General features: G+C 41.0%; 1 protein-coding gene across 1 annotated transcript in view; it reads right to left on the bottom strand.

The window, feature by feature from the left end:
• Positions 1-1241: 1241 nt before the first annotated feature.
• Positions 1242-22602, bottom strand: part of C2H1orf141 (chromosome 2 C1orf141 homolog) — a 43504-nt gene continuing 22143 nt past the window's right edge. Inside the window, exons 3-6 of the mRNA XM_036178580.1 lie at positions 13098-13242; positions 5462-5531; positions 4159-4348; positions 1242-1817 (exon numbers count right to left, since the gene is read on the bottom strand). Coding sequence (XP_036034473.1) covers positions 1242-1817; positions 4159-4348; positions 5462-5531; positions 13098-13242 — 981 coding nt within the window. The remainder of the gene's footprint in view (positions 1818-4158; positions 4349-5461; positions 5532-13097; positions 13243-22602) is intronic.

Raw genomic sequence — 22602 nt, forward strand, 5'->3', positions numbered from 1 at the left:
ATCATACTGCCTTAGCCTACCAAGGGCTAGGATTAAAGGAGTAAGTACATGCACATGCATGCAAAAATGTCATTTTTATATTTAAGGCCCTTTTCTTTTAGAAGGCAGGGGTGTTAAGATAGGCTCTTCTGTATGTATTCTGGACTAGCCTTCTACTCACTATATAGAGAGTGGTTTGACTGAGAAGAGCCTCCCTTAGTCTTGGGCATTTGAACACTTGGTCCCCAGTCCTTGTCTCTGATTGAGAAGGCTTAGGAGCTGTGGCCTCGTTGGAGGAAATATGTCACTGGAGATAGGCTTTGATAGTCAAAAGGCTTGCCTGTTTCTCTGTCAGCTTCAGGCTTATGGTGGCTAAAGATTAGAGTTCTCAGCTTCTTGTTCCTCCTTCCAAGCCTGCCTGCCACTTGCTGTAATTAAACCAAGGGTTTTGTGTATTCTAGAAACGTGTTGTAGGCTAAAAGCCTAGCCACTTGCCATCAATGGCTGTATTTTAGTGAAAAATTTGTGGGACCCAAAAGAAATATATTCCAAATGAACTTGGGAGCAATTTATTGAATTTAAGAAGAGTTTTGTCTTTGTACTGTTTGAGTCAACAAAAAAGAGTAATATGAAACCATGTATTTTAGAATGTTCAACAGTTGATAGAATCTACTACCACAATGGACTCATTTATGGACCTTACTCATTTAAGTTATTCCACAACTCAATAATGAAGTTCCAAATAGTCCTGACAGGTTTGATGAAGCCTTTTTAATCATATGCGTTGCTCATGTGGCACTGTTTCCCCGTGAGTCTCTTAAATACTGGTCTATTGTTGATTGTACAGTCAGTAAATTAGTGGTACCTCTGTCTTGGCATTCAATCATTTGTTTGTTGATGGCTTTTGACTTCTGACAGCAATTTTCTCATCAATCTACGCCATAGTTGGTACTGAATGAGAATGTCCTGTAGCCAACAGAGATGTCTAATAAGTGTAATTGAGATAAGCCATGAATGGGCTAGAGAGATGGCTCAACCATTGAAAGCTAGGCTGACAACCGAAACTGTTATAAAGTGATCTCTCTTGTTGATAATTCCCTAATTCCATCCTTATGTTAGCTAGCAGTGTTTACTTATCTTGAACAGACCACTGCTGGTTGTGTACTTCATCTACCAGTACATGAATAATCAGTCAAGAATTTCTTCTATGGTCTTGGAACTTGGTTCTTCTTGTTTTTAAATCTTGCTGCATAACTGGTTCTTTATAAGTCATTTACTTTCCAGGTTAGCAGGTTATCTAGTGGGGTTATGTTGTTTAGTTTACGTATTTCAAGTATATTTTTCAGAGGCTTTGAGTCATACTTAATAGGTAAAGCAGTGAATTTGCGTTTGGGTGGTGGTTTTGCTTTGGTGAATATTCTTTCAAATCCATCTGTCTTAGCACTCTTTTCTTGAGTAGCATCTTTATCAAAGTAACCCGCAATTTTTTTGGTTAAGCTAGAAAACGTTCGGGATAAATGATAAAGTGTGTTTGGAGGTCTTTTTTCAGAAGCCAGACTGTCATGTTTCCTCTTTTGTCTCTCCTTTATAGTCTTTTGCACCCGTTTAGTAGAGAAGAAGAACAAGTCTTTGAGCTGCGATACAGGCTTAGTTCTTTGAAGTTCAGAAACAGTACTGGGCTCATGATTAAATAAAGCTTTGACCATGTCACAGTTTTTTTCTAGAACAGTATTCTTCCTTGCATATGTGATAACATAGGGAGTGAACCTTTTTATCGTGACCAACATGTCTATATATGCTTTGTCATAGAAAGTTACTGGGTTTGTGTGGCTTTCTTCCTGTATAGTAAACAAACAGACAAACAAAAACAGAGTCATAAGTCCATGGAGGCAAAGCTATATATGTATTTTAAGCATGAAAATAAATTTGTAAAATATCTTAAATGACTATATAGAGAGGTACATGATATCAACAAAAATAACTTTCAAATACATAAAATCAGGTGCTTTTCTATGACACAATGCCTTCTCAAAATTTGAAGCCTTGGCCTTCTTAAATCCTTTCTGAAATAAGGTGAGGTATACAGAAGTAAGTACTTAAATTCTTGGGGCATTGTGAATTGAGAGAAGAGGGTTAGTAAGAAAGAACACTGTGTGGGTGATTCTTAAAAGTCCATACTCTAGAAATAAAAGGAACATACCCCCTAAAATAGATTGAGTCAAAGATCTAAAGACATAAGTGAATATAAGCCCAAGTGACCATATATGGCTATTCTAATTTTAAATTTGAATTATATCTATTATTGGGATGTTTAAAACTGTACCTTAGGACTTATACAATACTTGGTAAAAGTGTTTAATATATATTTGAATAAAGTAGCCAAAGTAATACATAGATATCATAAAAATAGAACATGCTTTATTATAGCAATAACAAAATCTATAAAAGTTTTTTTAATTACTACCCCCACATTGGCATAATTAATTTTCACAATCCCTAATTCTTTCTCTAGGAAAAAAATTATTTCCATGGAAACTAGTAAAATATGCATATTACCAACCAGTATGTGCTTTGCAAATCTTAAGTCAATAATTTCTACATTTAAAAAAATAAATAATAGAGATTTATTTCTCACAGCTTTGAAGGCCCGAGAGTCCAGACTCCAAGATGGAATTGATGTGGTGTCTTCTTTGTCCTCTATAGTTGACACTGTCTCACTGTCCTTGTACAGGAGAAGATATGAAGGCAGAAACAGCTCAGTCAGTTCCCTGGAGTCCTTTGTAAGAGTACCGACCCATTCCTGAGAGCTGGTGCAATCACCTCATAAACATCTCTCCTCTTGTGACTATTACACAAGATCTTAAGCCCCAGCTTTTGGATCTGGGGCAACAGAGACGTTCAAACCACATCAACAGCCATCCTTGGGATGGGCATTCTACCACTTTACCTGGCCACTGGGAAAGGGAGCCATGCTCACTGATTTCTTAGATGAAGAAGGACTTGGGACAAGAAGAAGCCAGGGAAGGGCCGGAGATGGGCAGAGAGAAAGATCGGTGGTGGGGGAAGCTGGCACAAAGGGTTGGTTAGGAGCCATTACAGGCTGTCTGGACTGGGGGATGGACTGGAAGGGGACCTCAACTGAGGCAGCGCTTCTCTCTTCCATATTAAACTCTGACATTTGCTCTGTCTTGGGCCTAGAGCTCCATTCAGTTGAATGAGTAGAGCCACAGCTGGTTCCTCAGCTTGAGGTCCCCTAGACTTTGGGCAAGTCACTGTCTTATGCTAGCTACAGCGACCCGGGAGGTCTCTAGGTAGAGTAAATTAAGACAGAAGCAGAGTGTGTACCAAGGGCAGTGAGGCTGACTGAGCCCTGGACAGCAAGCCCGGGTGGTCTTTCCCAGGATGAAATCAGAAATTAGATTGATGGTATACAAGTGTTCTTAGCATGAAATATATCCCAATGGCTGTGATTCCTGAAAAGATGACCAGAGAACCAGTTTTACTATCCTTTGGTGATAAACGTATTACCAACTTAGCCACAATAGTGGCCTTTGCATTAGTTTTGGTTTATCCAACACTGTAGGTAATTCCCATACTATAAGCCAGTGGTTCTCAACCTTCCAAATGCTGCAACCCTTTAATACAGTCCCTCATTTTGTAGTGACCCCTGACCATAAAATTATTTTGTTGATACTTTATAACTGTAATTTTGCTACTGTTATGAATCATAATGTAAATATCTGATATGCAGGATATCTGATATGTGACCCCAAAGGAGTCACAACCCACAGGTTGAGAACCACTGCTATAAGCCCATGCATTGTCAGATATAGAAACTATTTTCACCAGCCTTCCTGGAATTAGGGAATGGGACTCTGCCAATCAGATCACCTATAGGCATCTTCAGTTTAGAAGGAGTTGCCATGATAAGCTAGGGATTTGGGGGGGGGGGGGAACTAGTTATTTAGGATTGCAGAAGCTATAGAGGTCTTAGAAAGTGTCTCTGCTCTCCAGCATCAAAGTTGTTAATTATGACCTGTGACTGTAGCAGAAACTCAACAAAGCAGAGTGGGATGTATTTGGATGATTCCTAACAAGATAGACTTCAAGTCACATTGTCCTTTCAGCCTTCTCAGAGGCTCGTGGTATTCATTTTTACGGAATAGTAGCAGATATTACCATGGAATAAAGCACTGTCTCTCTTGGACCAAGGTCAGTTATCTTGATTGTAGGATTAGTCAGTACATCCTCAAAGATCAAAGGGAGTAAGATGCTCTGTTTTACTGGACAAAGTGTTCTTGCTTGGTTATCTCTGGTTGGCTCATTTTCTTTTGTAACAGAATCCTTTACCAGTGGATGATCCTTTCTCCTTAAAATGAACATAGTTTAGGGATCGTATTATAGGGGCAATTTCAGCTAATCATCTCTTCTCTCTCTCTCTCTCTCTCTCTCTCTCTCTCTCTCTCTCTCTCTCTCTCTCTCAGTTACTGCCAATATCCCCACTGATCCAGTAGACATTAATCAACTTGATAAGGCCAACCCTCCCTGCCTGGTTTGTGGGAGAAGCATTTCAAGGAAGCCAAACAGTTGCCTGGGTACCTGTGGACTTTGAGTGGGGAGCGTGCTGTGGAGGCTGAGTGGAACACTATGGGAAGAGAGACATCTGACACAACCTTTTCTGGGGCTTTTTAACAGTTTAGTTAAGAGGGTGCAACCGTGTGCACAGACATACAGAAAAAGAGGTTTTGTCTCCGGATTCCTTTGATTTACATGGGAAGTGGGCTTATTATTATAGGCTTTTGAGGTAACCCATAGTGTAAATTTGGCAAAGATGAGGTAGATAGCCTCATTCCCAGAGGGCAAAGATGGAGGAGATGACAGAGCCTCAGAAAACCTGTCCTCTCTGTGAGTCCTCAGAGTGGACCCTGACCAACTTCGTGGAGAACTGACCATGAGCTCATAAGCCACATATAATCAGCAGCAGGAGAGATCTGGCTCTGACCCTGGTCCAGTACCTTGATTTTCCTTTTCCCAAAGTTCATCAAGGTCCTCACTTGTGCATACTCCACAGATACTGTCTTGTAAGAAACAGAAGGGCAAGTTAAGCCCAAAGAGCCCATCCATCATTGCTATAAGTTGTAAGTAGGATTTTTGCTCCATTATGCAGAGATGCTGATAAGAATAATCTAGGTGTTATACAAAAAAAATAATAAAACCACTTTTTCACCTCTGTGTGGAAGTATAACTAAGTCTGTGCCTACTGCAAAACTGTAGTTATATTCTCTGTCTTCACTTGACTGTGCTCAGGTCCAGATGGAATGCCCATTAGCTGTCTGGCCTGGGACTCCTCCTTTGATGGAGGAGCAACTGTTAGTCGTAAGCCAGGAAAAAGATCATCCTTCTGTATTACGCAAGGGAGCACTTGTTCTACCAGAGCCATAATTGAACAGTACTAAATATTCACATTTTAAAAACCAATTACCCCTTTTCCGTAGAATCTGTGGAGTGGACTGTAGAGTACATGGACCTCTTAGCTCTCTTTTTGTTTTCATCTGAAATCACAGATTTTCATAAAAAATAGGTTAAGTTTATGCTACCTAGAAAATGTCGGTATGACGTATCTTGTAGTTTAAAATCACATAGAAAACATCTGGTGTAGTGGAAAATCTGTAGTAGCTTGTTGTAGTGTATGTTAAGTGAGTGACCATGGAGGCCAGAAGTGTCAGATCCCCTTAGAGCTAAAGTTACAGGTATTTGTGAGTTGTCTGATGTCGGGGCTGGCAATCAAAATCAAATCAGTAAGTGCTCTTACCACTGTGCCATTTTGCCATCCATACTTCTTGAGTGAACAAGATAGAAGATATAGGCTTCAGTGTTCAGCTGTGGCAGTGTAAACATAAAAGTAGCCTTAGAGAGTTTTCGTGGAGAAAAGTTTTTTTTTTTTTTTTTTTTTTTTTTAATGTTTTTTGGTACAAGGTCTCATGTGGCCAAAGCTAGATCTGAATTCCCTGTATAGTTGGGGATGGCCTTGAACTTCTGATTGTTTTTCCTCTACTTCCCACGTGCTAGAATCATAGACATGTACTAGCATACCTGGTTTTATGCAGTGCAGGGAACCCAAGGCTTCATGCAGGTTAGGCAAATGCTTTACTAAGTGAGCTGTATTTCCAGCCCAGAAAAGCATATTTTAAATATTTCTACAATATCAAGTTGCATGACCAATAGGAAGCTTGGGATACTCAAACATGTTGGTATGGAGAGAAGTCACTTAGCAGATAGCAAATGGATCTTACCACCTGACATGGGGAAGTCTTCAAGGCTGAATTCTTCCAGGTATATTTAGTGGCCACTCCAGAATTTTATTGCCTTTTTAAATGATTCCAGAAACATACTGTCTTAGTAATTGTTCTATTGCTGTGAAGAGACACCATGACCAAGACAACTCATAGAAGAAAGCATGTAACTAGGCAGAGGTGGGGGCCTTTCTTATAGTTTCAGAGGGTTAGTCCTTAATGAAAACAGGAAGCAGACAGGCATAGTGTTGGAGCTGTACCTGAGAGCTTTATATCCTCATTGGAAGGCAGTAGGCAGAGACACTGGTACTGGTGTAGGCTTTTGAAACCTCAAACTCCATCCCCAATGATACACCAACTCCAACAAAGACATACCTCCTAATCTTTTCCAAAAAATTCATCAACTAGGGACTAAGTGGGTGGGGGGGACTCAAAACAGCTTGATCACATAGCAGCCATGATAGGCTTCAAGGCCCAAACAGCTTTGGTGACAGACTTACTGGCAGGCAACACCTGGATCCAGGAGGAGCCATAAGCTGACCTCACCTAAGGAAGGCCTGCATCTAAGGGTAAATACCTGACATTCCAAACATTCTCTATACCCTTAGACAAATGTCAGCCAATCAGGGTCCTGAACCCTGTAAATCCCCTCACCCCAACTTCTGCTAAGATAAAAACCTCACCCTGTCTGGCTTCGGGCTCTCTGCTCTCACTACTGTATTGGACAGAGAGTCCAAGCTCCAAGCTTGAAATAAAGGCTTTTTGTTTTTACATATGGGATTCAGTCCCTGTGGTCTTTTTAGGGTCCCTGTGATCTGGGCATAACACTAAATGTTAGAATTCCTAGCCACTCCCCAAACTACATGACCACAAGTGTGTGCTCTGGCAAGATTCTTAGTCATCCCAGGGCCTTAAGTCCTATGTAATCTGTGCACTGCATGATCACATAATCTATGCACATGTGTGGCATAGCTATGCAAGCCCATATGTGCATTGCTGGGGAGGAGGGACCTATAAAAGGGGGTTCCACTTATTCTTCCCCCCTCTTCCTGCACAGTCGTTCCATAGGCCTATGCACATCTTTCTTATTCCCTCCCCTTAATAAACTCTTATAGTGGGTTTTGTTGTACCTCATGGCTTTTCTCCGATGGTAGATAGCACCGCTTAATGAATAACACTAAGCATGGAAATATATTAGCCCATTGATGCCATTCCCAATCAAACCGTCATATCCCGCTCCCTGACCTCTATAGGCTTATAGCCATATCGTAATGCAAAAGGCATTCAGTTCAATTTAAGTCTCTATAATCTTTCAGCCTCAAGATTGCTTAAAAATCCAAAGTCTCTTCTGAGACTCAAGGCAGCCCTGTAACCTCTTGTAAAATTAAAATTAAAAAGCAGCTCACATACTTCCAAGATATAATGATACGGAATGTATATTACCATTCCAAAAAGGAGGAAAGGAAGCGTAGTGAGGAAATACTGGGCCGGCAAGATTGAAACTCAGCAGGACAAACTCCAAATTCTGCCTCTCCATGCCTGATCTCCAACTTCTTTCAGCTTTGTTGACTGCACCACACTTCTTTCTTTTGGGCTGGTTCCACATCCAGTCTGCAGCTTTCCTAAGCAGGTATCCCATGGCTCTGGCATCTCCAACATCTTGGGGTCTCCAGTGTAATCCAGGCTTCACCTACATAGCTCCATGCAATGACCTTTCTGGGCTTCCATCAGGAACTGCTCTGTTAAACTCTTAGCCTTGGTGGCTTTCTTTAACAGTGGTGGAAGATTCCATAGCCCCTATACACTTGACTTTTAAGCCAGAACCGCTTGGCTGAAGCTGCCAAGTTCTTTTGCTTGCTGAGGCTAGAACCTGGGACACCCCACCCAGCCCCCAGGGTTTACATTTGCATAAACTTGGATTTATTGATGATGTCTAGGCCAAGGAAATGCTTCCGGTTTATTCTTTTCACAACTGCTGGTGGTGTTTTGCCTTGAGGATTCTGTAGGCTGGAACCTCCAGTTCACTCCTGCTTGATCCAGAAAGCCCCATTCCTCTCTCTCCAAACCCTGCCCTCTCAGAAAATCTCCAACAAAGAAAAGGTGTCAAAAAGCCCAGTTCTGTATTCTTGGAGGCTGTGGCAGCTCCTCCCATGAAGTTGCCAGTTGCCCAAGACCCTACCTAAAGCAGTCAGTTTTTGATCATACTTGGGCACAAACCCAGCTTGTGGAGGACACGTCATCGCCCCCTTGCCTACAGAATATGTATGCTCCCTGCTTTAGTTCAGCTGTGTGATTTCTCTGGACCCAATCTCTGGGCCTGAGGGCTCACCTAGGAGTTGGTTTGCTCAAATATACATCTTCTTTTGTTTTTTGGCTTGATCTGGCTTACTGCGTCAGCAGAGAAACCTATTATCGCATTACAGAAAATCTATTAGGTACCACTCCCTTTATTCTATTTTGAATCTGGCCTTTGTTTAAACTTTTAATCTTGAGCACAGGACCTGGCTCCAGCATTACATTTTCTGTGGGTTTTTTTTTTCCTCCTCAGACTGTATATTTTTATTTCTTTTTGTCCAACTTGCTCCTTTTTATTGTAGATCTACATGAGTAATCACTAATAACCACACAACACAGTCAATATATTTGCTCTCTTAAAATCTTCTCTGTTGGTGTCATTCATCCAAAACTCTTCAACTGAGCCTCCAGAAATTCTTTTGGACAAGGGCAAAAAGCATCCATATTCTTTGCCAAAATATCACAAGGATGATCTCCAATATTATCCCCCTTAGAAACCTCTACCATAGTTCGTGTATCTCTCAGCACTGTAGTGGGTAGCCATCCCAGCATTGGCCTGGAAGTTCCAACCCCCATTGAGGCTTCAGTAATGATCACGCCCACAAGGCGGGGCAGAGGAGGGAGCGGAAGACAGAGGATCGAGAGGAGGGCTCTCTCTTGGTTCTGGGACGCTGGATGCAGGAGGTAGACCGAGCAGAGTTCTCCAGAGAACACCGCCAGACTGCGCCATATCTTTGCCAGACCCTACAACCTAACCCTTCATTTGTAAGTTTCCCCACAAAATAAACCTCCCTTTTAACTACGTGGAGTGGCCTTAATAATTTCACCAATAAGCACTACTTTCTCTCTTGCTCCTACTAGGATGGCCCATTTAGCCCTGCTTAAAGAATTCAACCACTTTTCTAGTCCAAAGTCCCAACATTTTCCACATTCCTCCAAACAACAGTATGTGCAGTCTTGCCCACAATATGGCACTCCCTGGTATCAACTTCCATCTTACTGTATGTTCTATTGCTGTGAAAAGACACCATGACCAAGGCAACTCTTATAAAAGAAAGCATGTAACCGGGGGCTTGTTTATAGTTTCAGAGGGCTAGTTCATAATGAAAGCAGGAAGTGTACAGGCAGATCCAACTCCCCTACTCTCATCCCCCATTTTTGGAACCCATGGATAGTAAGTAGCGCTTTCCAAATATTCTTGGATATGTGGTAATCACTGGACTTCAGTCAGCTTCCCAGGGCCTACACTCTTAGAGAAAACTGGTTTTCATTTCCCGGCTTTGGAACAGTAGCTGAGAGCCCTACATCCTGTTCTAGAAGCAGCAAGTGGAGAGACAGACAGAGACAGAGAGGAGAGCAGGCAGTGTGCCTGGCATGGGCTTTTGAAACCTCAAAGCCCATCCCCAGTGACAGACGTCCTGCAACAAGGCCACACCTCCTAATCCTTCTCAAACAGTTCCACCAACTGGGACCAAGCATGCAAGTGTATGAGCCTCTTGGAACTATTCTCATTCAACCCACCACACATGCTGTTAGTGAGGTATTCTGATTCTTCTTGTCATCAAGTAGTTTCATTTTCGTATGTTGATCTGAACTCTTTTCCACATCCTCACAAACATTACAATTGGTATTATTTGTAGAGTACTCACTCAAGAGTGACAGCAAAATAAAGACATTTTGGAAAAACAAGGGTCCAAAGAGTTAGCAATATGGCACAACACTTCATGCATCCCATTGTCAGCTGAAGAAAGTCAATGTGAACACAGAAGGCTGTGTGCAGGAGCCGGTGGTGGGCACACGCTTGGAGAGGTTACGCCGTAATGTCCAATTATTATTGACTTTTTAAACCAGCATCTGGAGGTGATGGATAGATAGTTCAGTGATTACAGCACTTGCCATGCAAGCTTGAGGACAATAGTTCAGAAATCCTGTTTGTAATTCCACCACTGGGAAGGTAGAGATGAATCCCCAGAGTGAGCTTGCTAGCTAAACCAGCCATATTGGTAAGCTCTGCGTTTAACTGAAAGGCCCTATCTCGATGAATAAGGTGGACAGTGATTGAGGAATGCTCCTGACATCAACTTCAGGTTACTGGGTGTGTACACACACACACCACACCATGCAAACACACACATATTCACACCACACATTCCAAAAACGAATATTTTCAATTTTAAACTAAATTTTATTGGTATTTGTCATATTGGTACAAGTTCTTTTCTCAGTTATTCTGACAATTACATTTTCAGTATTTTAGACTGGCGTAGTGTTGGTTTTTTGTTTCCTTTTCAACTTTAAAAAGTATTTATTTCTTGCGTATGGGTATCTTGCCTCCATGTGTGTCCATGCATTGTGTTCATGAGTGGTGCCTGCAAAGGCCAGAAGAAGGCATGAGATCCCTGAGACTGACAGATGGTGGGCAGCTGCCATATGGATGCTAAGAATTGAACCTGGGTCCTTTGGAAGAGTAGCCAGTGGTCTTAACTACTGAGACATCTCTCCAGTCCCTTAACTTTATTTAAAAAAAAAAATAGTATTAGATCTTTGAAATTTTCATAAAACATATTTTGATCCTACTCACCTCTCCTCCAGCACTTCCCAGATCCAACTCCCCCACTGTCATCCTCCATTTTGGAACCCATGAAGAGTAAGTAGTGCCTCCCAAATATTCTTGGATGTGTGGTAATCACTGGACTTCAGTCAACTTCCCAGGGCCTACACTCTTAGAGAAAACTGGTTCTCCCTTTCCCAGAAGCTATCAATTGCCAATAGCTACATGGCGAGGGGTGAAGTTTCATGCCCAGCCCCACTCCCCACACTGGCATTTGATCTGGCTTGGGTTTGCACAGGTCTTGTGCATACTGTCAGAACCACTGTGAGTTCCTATGTGCAGCTGCCCTGCTGTGTCTGGAAGACTCTATTTCCTTGTAGCTGTCTTTGCTTTATTGAGGTAAAATTTATATGCAATAAAATGTTCACATCTTAAACATAGAGTGTAAGGATTCTGTCCTAATTATGTCACCAGCCTGTGATGGTGTCCCAGCCTAAAAAGTGGGTGTGCCCTCTGTGCGCTCTCCTTTTTCCGCACTCTCTCTCCTTCCGTACCCCGCCCCAGTGTTCTCTTTCTCTCTCTCTCTCTCCCTCTCTTCCTCTTTGTCTAAATAAAGCTCTAAAAGGTAACCATGGCTCATGACTTTTCTCCAGCACTCTCCTCCCTCAGCATGGCCACCGCAGGTGGCAGCCAGCCACGAGTGCCACCGCCTTAACTAACATATAGTTTGGAGAATCGTGACAACATATTCATTTAAAACTAAGCCTTATATCATGACTCCAAAGATGGACTTTTGGGAAGTGGGGGAGGAATCACCAGGCCTCTTTATTTGCTCTTCTTCCCAATGTGGCCACACTGGATATATCTTCTTTTTCTGCATGTTCGGTGGCAAGTTAATCACAGATGGTAGGAGAGATCAAAGAATTCCATGTAGCTGCTAGGGTGACTTTCTTCCAGGAAGCTTTTTTCTTATATTCCACCTTCAACCAGCATTCGAACAACTGGACTTTGCTTTAGACTTGAGGAAGTTTGACCTTTAATAAGTTTCTCCCTGATCTTTCTACCCTGGAGTTCGTCTTCACTTTAGTTTTGAGTCTCCATTGAGCTCTACAAGTTCTCTCTGAGTCATTTTGGTGACTGGCTTGGTTTTTCTGAGCTGTTTTGCTTCTGTTGGGCTGTTTGGGCTCGATGTCCCTTGTATGGCAGGCTTTGTCAACTTGAAAGGGTTTTGAGGCTGTGCTGCACCATTGGGGTTCTGTGAGCCATTTAAGACAAAGAGACAAGGTCTCTATTGTGGTTTGTGTCGTGAGAAATAAGATGGTTAGGGTGTGTGAGATGGCTCCAAAGGTTACGCACTTGCTGCCAAGTCTGGTGACCCAAGTTTGATGCCCAGAACTCACTGGATAAAAGAAGAAAATCACGTCCCTCATGTTGATGTTGTCCTTCAACTTCTACACATGCAAAGTAGGATGCATGTGCATGCATATATGCATACACATAACATAAAAATATAAGTGTAATTAAGTGTTTAAGTTTTTACTGTCTTAATTCTATCTTTTATCCTCCCTAGGGAGAATTTTACCTGACCAGTCTTTGGTGAGCTTTGATTTCTAAGCAGTGATGAAGACAGGAGATGGAAACAGGTTAGGCATATTGGGAGCAAGCATCCTAAAAGTAAACAGTTTCAGATTTGTTCTTGGCTAGAGTAGATGTCTTTGGTTTTGTCCTGGCTGAATGCCAGTAGTGCCAGACTGGAGCTCATAAAATAATTTGTAAATGGACTTGAAATAAGCATAGGACTAAGGAATCCAGACTTTACCATTTTTTCTAGTAGTAATAGATGTTGCAAAGTAATAGCATATTATGTCTGTCCAACTAAACAGTGCTATTCCTTGGTTATATATTTTCTTAATGTTTATAATGTAGATTCTTTGCTGTTACATTTTAGCTCTTTTGATGTAGACATGTAATTTGCATACCTGTAAATGGAGTAGAGACTTTCTCCTTCTCACTAGCATTGGATTGACTGGCATCTGTAGGATACAGGACTGAAGACTCTAATGATCTTTTACACCGGTTTCTAGGTTGAGACTGCAGAAAATTGAAGGGCTTTGCATATTCTGCCTAAACAGCAGGAGAAATGGAGACTTCTTAGAAATTGTGTCTTTCTGCTAGGAAGCCTGGATGGGACCGACCTAGGCCCTCTGCATGTGGGTGACTGTTTGTACCTTAGTCTGTTTGTGGGGCTCCTAGCAGTGGGATCAGGAACTGTCCCTGGCGCATGAGCTGGCTTTTGGGAACCCAATCCCCAAGCTGGGTTGCCTTGCCCAACCTTGATGCAGGGGGCAGAGCTTGGTCCTGCCTCAACTTGATATTCCCTACTGTGTTGACTACTATGGAAGGCCTGCCTCTTTCTGAATGGAGACAGAGGAGGAGTGGATGGGGTGGGGAGGTAGGTAGACGGGAGATAGGGGAGGGAACAGGAGGAGAGGAGGGAGGGGAAATTGTGGTCCGTATGTAAAATAAATGAAAAAACATCATAACAAAAATAAAAAAAAGGAATTGTGTTTTTCCATCTGTATGGTAATTTGTACTTTATTGTTCAAGTTGTTTGTTTGTTTTTGTTTTTGGAAACAGAGTCTCATGGATCCTAGGCTGACTTTGAGCTATTTTGATTCTCCTGACTCCAACTCTTGAGTGCTCAGATTCCACGTACGTGCCACCACACCCAGTTTATAGTATGGTAAGAATCAAACCTAGGGAATTATGCACATCAGCTACATTCTCCCATCCTTAATTTCTTAGATTTTGAATATATAACTATGATAACTACCAACTATTTTGTTCTTAAAATACTTGCTTTTTTCAGTACTGGGATTGAACCTAAGGCCTCATGAATGCTAGGTTATACCATTGAGCTTACACTTCAGAGCTGAGTACTTTCAAATACGGTGTTTTATGTAATCCCCGGAGGTAGATGTTATCATTACACTTTATGAATAAGGGGAAAAAAACCAAAAAGCCAAGGAACTGAAGAGATTTTTCTAGGTTTGTGTTCACTAATGACCATTTGCCTTGTTAATGAAACTTGGACTTTATGTTTATAATAAACATTTTTCTAAATGGAAGTGAAGTTCAGACCCAGGAAAGCATCCAGTTGTGTTATAACAGAAATGTTCACACAGAGCGGGACAACAGAAAAGTTCAGAGTAGAGGACAAGAGGTTTTTTTGTTTTTTTGTTTTTTTGTTTGTTTGTTGTCTGAGCCTTTTTTTTTTTTTTTAAACCTCTCTGGTCTTTTATTTATATATTATGGGTTCTGAGAATGAGGGGAGATTTCATCTTGCCCTAGTCAAAATGTCAAAAACCACCAATAAAATATATTTTAACAAATGCTGCTGGTGCTGATGATGTGGGGAAAGAGGAACATTTATACACTGTAGGTGGTAATGTAAATTACTACAGGCATGATGGACACTAATGTGGACGTTCCTCCAAAAACTAAAAATAGAATGACTGTGTGACTGAGCTTTTCCACTGCTTGGTATATATTCAAAGGATGCTAAGCATTGCATCACAGAGGTACTAGAACATCCATACTTATTGCTACACTACTCACAATAGCTAAGAAACAGATCCTTCAAGATCCTCATCAACAAATTAAAGAAGAAAGAAAATGTGTTATATAAGCATAATAGAATTTTGTTCATCCATGAAGAAAAAGGAAGCCACGATATTTGCAGGAAATGAATGCAGTGGGAAATCCTTATGTTAAGCAAAATAAGCCAGACTCACAAAATACTAATGGTTTCTCTCATATGCAGACTCTAGGTTTAAATTGTGTGTGCACACACACACATACATAGATCATAAAAGTTGAGAGGATCATGAGAAGGAAGGTAGAGATCTTAAGGTAGGGGTTACTATTGCTGTGGTGGAACATCATGACCAAAAAGCAAGTTGGGGAGGAAGGGTTTATTTGGCTTGCATTCCATATAGCTGTTCATCATCAAAAGAAGCCAGAACAGAAACTCAGATGGAAAGAATCTAAAGGCAGGAGCCGATGCAGAAGCCATGGAGTGGTGCTGCTTACTGGCTTGCTCCCCATGGCTTGCTCAGTCTGCTTTCTTGTAGAACCCAGGACCACAAGCCAGGGATGGCACCAACTACAATGGTCTGGACCCTTCCTCATCTATCACTAATTAAGGAAATGCCCTACAACTGGACCTTATGGAGGCATTTTCTCAATTGAGGTTCCTCCTTTCAGATGACTCTAGTTTGTGTCAAGTTGACGTAGGAGTAGCCCCCACAAGAAGGCCATAAGAAAACAAAATCTAAAGATACAGAGAGTGATGAAATACATGTAATGTGACAAGCCCACAGTTGACATTGTACTCTACTCAGTAGGGAATACTTTTTCTCTAAGGTCATTAAGAAGACGATCAATCTCCACTTTCAGCAGTTTTAGTCAACACAGGAGTAGAAGTTCTACCCAGAGCTAGCAGGCAACGGAAAGAAATTAAGAGTATCCAAATTGGAAGGGAGGTAGTCAAGTTGTTTCTGTGTACAGAAAGCAAGATCTTATTTATAGAAAAATGTAAAAATTTTAAAAAACATTATACTTGATTACAAATTCAATAAAGTGGATGATACAAAATCTACATACAAAAATTAGCCAATAAATCTGAGAGAGAAATTAAGAAAGCCATTATATTTCTCTCTCTCTCTCTCTCTCTCTCTCTCTCTCTCTCCTAGCAATTTAATCAAGGAGATGAAAGAAGGTAAAGAAAGCACATACACATCCCTGAAAAGGAAAACATTCTATGTATGTGATTTGGAAGAATTACTAATGTTAAATTGTATATCCTGTCTAGTGCAATCTACAGATTCACCTTATTTAGCTTTCAGTCACATCCTCCATAGCTATGTATAAAATCCCAAAATTTTATGGAATCACCAAAGGCCCTAAATGGCCAAAGAATTCCTAAAGGCAGAGAAAAAGCTAGAAAAAGTAAAACACCGAAGTCTAAAACATATCACATATCACCCAGCATAACAGAGCGGCATACATGCAATGTTGAAACATTGGAGGTTGACATAGGAGCACCTTGAGCCTGGATTGGCTGCCCAAAGAGCGTCTGTCTTTAAAGAAAATGAGAGCTATAGTGCAACTTCATATAGAAGGCCTTTCTAGCAAGAGCCAGGCCCAGGTCCCCAGCACACACAAAAAGGAATGCTTAAGCCCTATTCCACAGCACAATGAGATTACTATAGTTATATATTCCAAAAACTAGCCCAGAGCATTTGGCATGTTTCTCAACATAGAGAAGTAAATGTTTGAGGTGATGGATATACTAATTATCCTGATTTCATAATTACACATTACATGTGTGCCAGTTAAGACCTTGTCAAAGAACCAGGCCCAAATAGATAGATGAATAACTTCTTTCAAACTTTCATGCAGTAAAAACAAAACAAAACCCCAAAAGAACAAAACTCATGTCAATTAACTTAAAAAAACAAACAACTTTTCAGTTGTTTAAATTGTCTGGCATAGTCTTAACATCAAAGCCTGAAAAGAACCTACATGTTAATGTCACGCTGTTAAGAGTTTTAATAAATACATTATATATGCATTATTTTATAATAAAATGCTAAATAAGATACTAATTAATACTATACAAAATAATACTTCAAGTGAAGTATTAGGAATGCAAGATCTCTAAGAGATATGTTATTGTAATTCATTCCCCAACAGGCTAAAATGGACAGAAAACAATGTAATATTTTTCATAACAGTTTCAGTGTTTGCTTGCTTGCATGTTTGAGACAGGATCTTTCTATGTCACCCATGCTGGCCTTGATGTTGCAATACTCTTGCCTTTGCTTCTCTGGTGCTGGGATGACAGGTATGTACCACTATGCCAGGTCCAATGCGATTGTTTTAATAGCAATACTACCATAAATAGTTTGATAAATGTAATAGCTCTCATGAATAAAACCATAATAAATCTATACAAGGTAGCTATTTTAGCATAATTTTGAAGTTTACAACTATAAAACCAACAACTAATATCATAGCTAAGGTAATGAACCCATTAGTTTATGAACCGGTAAGGGTGGCGGGCATGCTGCTGGGGCTGATGGCCCAGCCTGCAATCCCAGCTCCTTCAGAGACTGGGGCTGGAGGAACATAACTTTGAAGCTACCCTTGGGCAGCATTTTACTTATTTTGTTTGCCTCAAAACAAAAAGTGAAAAGAGTCCTGGGGTGTGTGTCTAGATCAGTGTTAGAACACTGCCTACCATGGGCAAGGCCATAAATTCAATGCCTAACCCCATACCAATTTAAAAAAAGAAAAAGAAAAAAAAGCAACAACTATCACCATTATTTATGAATTTTTAGGAAGCACAGAGTAATGAACTGGGAATAATGATGAAACTTGCAAACACACACACACACACACACACACACACACACACACACACACACACACGAAAACAAAACAAAAATGCCTTTGGCAATTCTGATTCACCATGAATCAGTCTCTTATCACTATTATCAAAACTACCTTGCCTCATATGAAAAAAAATACACACACACACACACACACACACACACACACACACACACACACACACATTCCGTACACTTAAAGGCCCAGGATAGTGAAAGAAAGCAGAGACAAAGAGAAAGCCCTGAAATTTGGAATAACTGCTTTGTAGGGCGTGAAGTTGCTGTTTACATGAGGGTTAACTTGACTGCAGGCTGCAGCTGGCCTTGCAAGGAGGTACAAAACCCAGAAGAGTAAAGCCCAGAATGTGACAGAGCACGAAGTTCAGAGCCACCAGAGCTGCTGGAAGCTGAGGGAGGGATGCTTGCAAGAAGGGCACCAACAGGAGGCTTTCTGGCCAAATCTGTGGTGGGCCCCGGATCCATGCAATTTAGGGAGGACTCTAAGTGGCCAGCTAAGGCAGACACAACTGAGCTAAAATATGAGCTGCTCTTCAAGAGGAATTTTGTGTTTTGTGCATCAAATGGACTGCTAAGACAGTGTTTTTTGAAGGATAAGTGTCGTAAATACAACAACCGTGACATCCAAAGTAAACCTAAGTTGATGTACAGAGGACTAGGAAAAGAAGTCTCAATAGAAATAAAGCCAAGTGAGCACAGCCCTAAAGTGACCCAGATGTTCAAACAGATCTTTAAAATTAATGTTCTCGTGTGTAAAATAACGGGTTTCACTTCAACATGTTCATATGTCTATAACACTGTATTTTGATCTGTCAATTCCTCCATTACCTGGCCTTGCACCTACCCCATGTCACTGATCTTCTTAGCCCAAATCTTTAATACTTGAATTTAAAAACATCTCTGGCTAACTTAAACAGATATAGAAGGAAAAAGTCAGGAGCTTACAGGGAGAAAACTGGAGCTTTTATGCATATACACAAAAAATAGGAGTCAGAGACCCATGGAAAACAACTACACACATAACCGAGTAACAGAAGGCGAGCAAAGGGAGAATGGACTAGAAAAATAATTGAAGAAATGAGGCCATGGTAGTTCTTCAATTTGGGGAAACACGTAATTAGTGAGTTGCAGAACCTTGGTCAATGCTCTAAGGAGTCAAAGCGGAAAAGGCCGTGGGTAGGAACAGAGTCAAACTGCTGAGAAGCAGACAGCAAGGGCAGATCTTGAAAGCAGCATAAGAAATAAGATCCAGGACTAACAACTCCAATCCTGTGACTACTCAGCAGAGAACATGGGAGTCAGAACTGGGAGCCAAAGGATGCTGGCACATTAACGTGGGAAAAGGGAAATTACCATCCATATACATATTAGTAAGCCAGAATTTGGTGTCAAGGAAAAACTTCCTTCAGAAATACCTTTAAAAGAGAACTAAGGATTTGATGCCTGCAAACCTCTAAAGTATTCTGAAAGAAATTTGTTAATCAAAAAGAAAATACCAGAAATTTAGTTTCAGAGATGACAGAAAAAAAATCAGATCTGGTAAATACTCAGTTACTTTTTACATATAGGATTATTTCTTTGAAATATATAAGAATATCAAAGGCAGAATATATATTTTCTTATAACAAAGAGCCCAACCATTTTCCTATAAGAAAAGTGTGTACTGTACATAACAGTACAAATGATAGGGTAATAATGAGACCTGCACTATTCAAAGCTTTTTACATAGTAGTATGATTTTTTACTTTAAACAAAGTATGAAACAGTGATGTGTGGGTTTTTGTTGTTGTTTTTTGTTTTTGTTTTTGTTTTTTGTTTTTTGAGACAGGGTTTCTCTGTATATCACTGGCTGTCCTGGAACTTGCTCTGTAGACCAGGCTGGCCTCGAACTCATGGAGATCTGCCTGCTTCTGCCTCCTGAGTTCTAGAGTTAGGGGCATGTGCCACCACACCCTGCTCAGTGAGAATGTGTTTTAACATTCATAGAGAATACCTAAACCCCAAACAGGTACTATATGTAAATAAAATAGAAAATTAAAGTAAAATTTTAATATATGCAGTGTTTTGAGTGAGGATGGCCCCTATAGGCTTATATGTTTGAATGCTTGGCCTCTGATTGGTGGACAGTTTGGGGAAGGATCAGGAGGGGCGGCCTTGTTTGAGAAGCTGCATCAATAGGAACAGGCTTTGAGGCTTCAAAAACAAAAGCCTATGCTACTGCTGACTAGCTCTCTCTTTCCTCTTTCTCCTCCCCTCCTTCTCCCCTCTCCTCTCCTCTCCTCTTTTCCCCTCCCCTCTCCTCTCCTGCCCTGCCCTCTCCTCTTCTCCCCTCTCCTCTCCCCTCCTCTCCCTTTCTGTCTCTTCCCCTTCCTTCCTGTCTTCTTCTTTCTTCTCCTCTCCTCCCCTCCCCTCTCCTCTCCTTCTCTCTTCCCCCTCATCTCCTTCTCTCCTCTCCCCTCCCCTTCCTTCCCTCTTCTCTCCTCCCCTCTCCTCTCTTCTCCTTTTCTCCTCTCCTCTCCTCCCCTCCCTTTCTTCTCCTCTTCTCTCCTCTCCCCCTCCTTCCTCTCTCCCCTGACTCCCTTTCCCTCTCTCTCTCTGCCTCTTTCTTATGGACCAGATGTAAACTCTCAGCTACTGATCCCATGCCATGCTTGCTTGCCTGCTGCCATCCTCCATGCTATGATGGTCGCGGACAAACCCTCTGAAACTGTAAGCAGGCCTCAGTTAAATACTTACTTTTGTAAGTTGCCTTGGTCATGGCATCTCTTCACAACAACAGAAGAGCAATTAAGACAAACAGATTCAAATAATCTCAAAGGTTATATCAAAGGCAGGACAAGGGGAGCAGAGGAACAATAAACACAGGGACTATTAGTTTTGAGTGTGAGATGTTCTTCATAGGCTCGTGTGTTGGAGTGTGTGGTCCCAGCGGATGCTGTCTTGGAAATAGGACATGGGTGGAGAAAGCAGGTTCCTGGCAGATGAGCCTTGAGGTTTACACAGACTTGCCCTACTTTCAGTGCTCACTATGCTTTCTGTTCTGCTGAGGTGTGAGGAGGTCAGCATGCTGTTCCCACCATGTTGCCGACTGCCACCATCCCTACCATGATGGTTTGTATCCTTTCAAACTGTGGCCCAAGTGAGTCCTTCCTGCCTACAGTTGCTTTTGATAGGTATTCTGTCACAGCAACGAGAAAAGAGTAAAAACAGAAAACTGTTCAGAGAACTGGGGGCTTTGCAAAGATAAACCTGACTATACAGTTTTTAGGCACTGAGGATTGGTTTATAGGGGGAACAAGGGAATGTATGGAGCTTCAGACTGGAGAAGAATGCCAAAATAAAAGGCATAATTTGTTGATTTTGGTGGGAATGTTGAAAACCAGATTATGACTAGTCACATGATAAAAGTGTGGACAATATAGGCTGGACTGAGCAAAGACTCCATGAGGAATTGGGCCAGAGGGAATTCATGCTATATGCTGACAATTAATTTGCTGTGTTCTGCCCATTGTACTCAAAATCTAAATGAAACTATTGGTCTAGTTTGAATTCTATTGCTGAGATAACCATAACTAAAACTTCGGGGAAGAAAAGGCTGATTTCAGCTTACAGGTCAGGGCACATCAGTGAGGAAAGTCAAAGCAAGAATTCAAGCAGAACATCATGGAGGAATGCTGCACACTGGATAGCTCACAGACATACTTAGCTATCTTTTATATATAACCCAGAACCATCTGCCTAAGGAATGGTACCCCCACAGTGGGCTGGACCCTTCTATGTCAACTAGCAATCAAGAGAATGCCCCACAGATGTGCAATTGAGACTCTTCTCAGTGACTTTAGGCTGTGTCCAGTTGACGGTGAAAGCTAACTAGAGCAGCTATATTAAAAAATAATAGGTTAAATTGTTTGGTGGAACAAATTTCAAAACCCCCTAGCGTTTAGGGGGTGGCATAATTACTGATCATTGAATTTATTAAGGGTTAGAAAGAGAACCCAGAGCAGAGAGCACAGCAGAAATTAAACAAGCATGCCCAAATGCCCTCTAAATATTTATATTTATAGTCATAGATCTATTCTTCTCTCAGCCTTGGTCAGATATGGTTCTCTTTGCAGTATGTAGCAGCCAATCTGCATAAAATTATTTTGTTGCTACTTCATAACTGTAATTTTGCTACTGTTATGAATTATATGATATGCAGGATATCTGATATGTGACCTCCAAGGGGTCACAACCCACAGATGGAAAACCTTGGCTTTAAGAGGTTAGGCCTAGCTGAAAGAACTGAGTCACTGTGGAGTGAGGCCCCTAGGCTAATCTGCTTCCAGCCCTTGATCTGATTTCTGATTTGCCTGGATCTGAGCAAGTTTTGGCTGCCATGCCTTCCTCACAGTAGTGGACCACCTCTCCTTAAACCACAAACCCCAATCAATCTTTTCTTCCTTCATTTAATTGTTTCTTTCAGCAACAAGAAATGTAACTAATCAGGAGAACAACAAAAATTAAACAACAGGCTGAACCACTACCCGTTATGATAACTACATTAAATTTTAGTAAACTAATCATTCTAATTAAAAGTAATTGTTAGATAAATAAAAGCAATTCTGTCTTAGTTGGGGTTTTTATTTCTCTGATCAATCATCATGACCAAAAGAATCCTGGGGAGGAAGGGATTTATTTCAGCTTATAGTTTCACAGCACAGTCCATCCATCACTGAGGGAAGTCAGGGAAGGAACTCAAACTGGGCAAGAACTTGTTTAAAGGCTTAACATATGGTCTGACGTTGAAAGTACCAGGTACGTGTGAAAAGACTCTAATATTTAGCACTTCTGTGAGGCTCTATTTTATAAACATTTAAGGATTCTTAAATATACAACCTAAACAAGTCTTAATAGGAGTTTAGGTTTAAAATGCCACAGAATATGTTCTTTGATTAAAATAGAATTAAATTAGATATCAAACATTGCTATGTATCTGGAAAAAATTAAAAATGTGGAAATTCTACAATAC

The sequence above is a fragment of the Onychomys torridus genome, chromosome 2, assembly GCF_903995425.1.
Source record: "Onychomys torridus chromosome 2, mOncTor1.1, whole genome shotgun sequence".
NCBI lineage: Eukaryota > Metazoa > Chordata > Mammalia > Rodentia > Cricetidae > Onychomys > Onychomys torridus.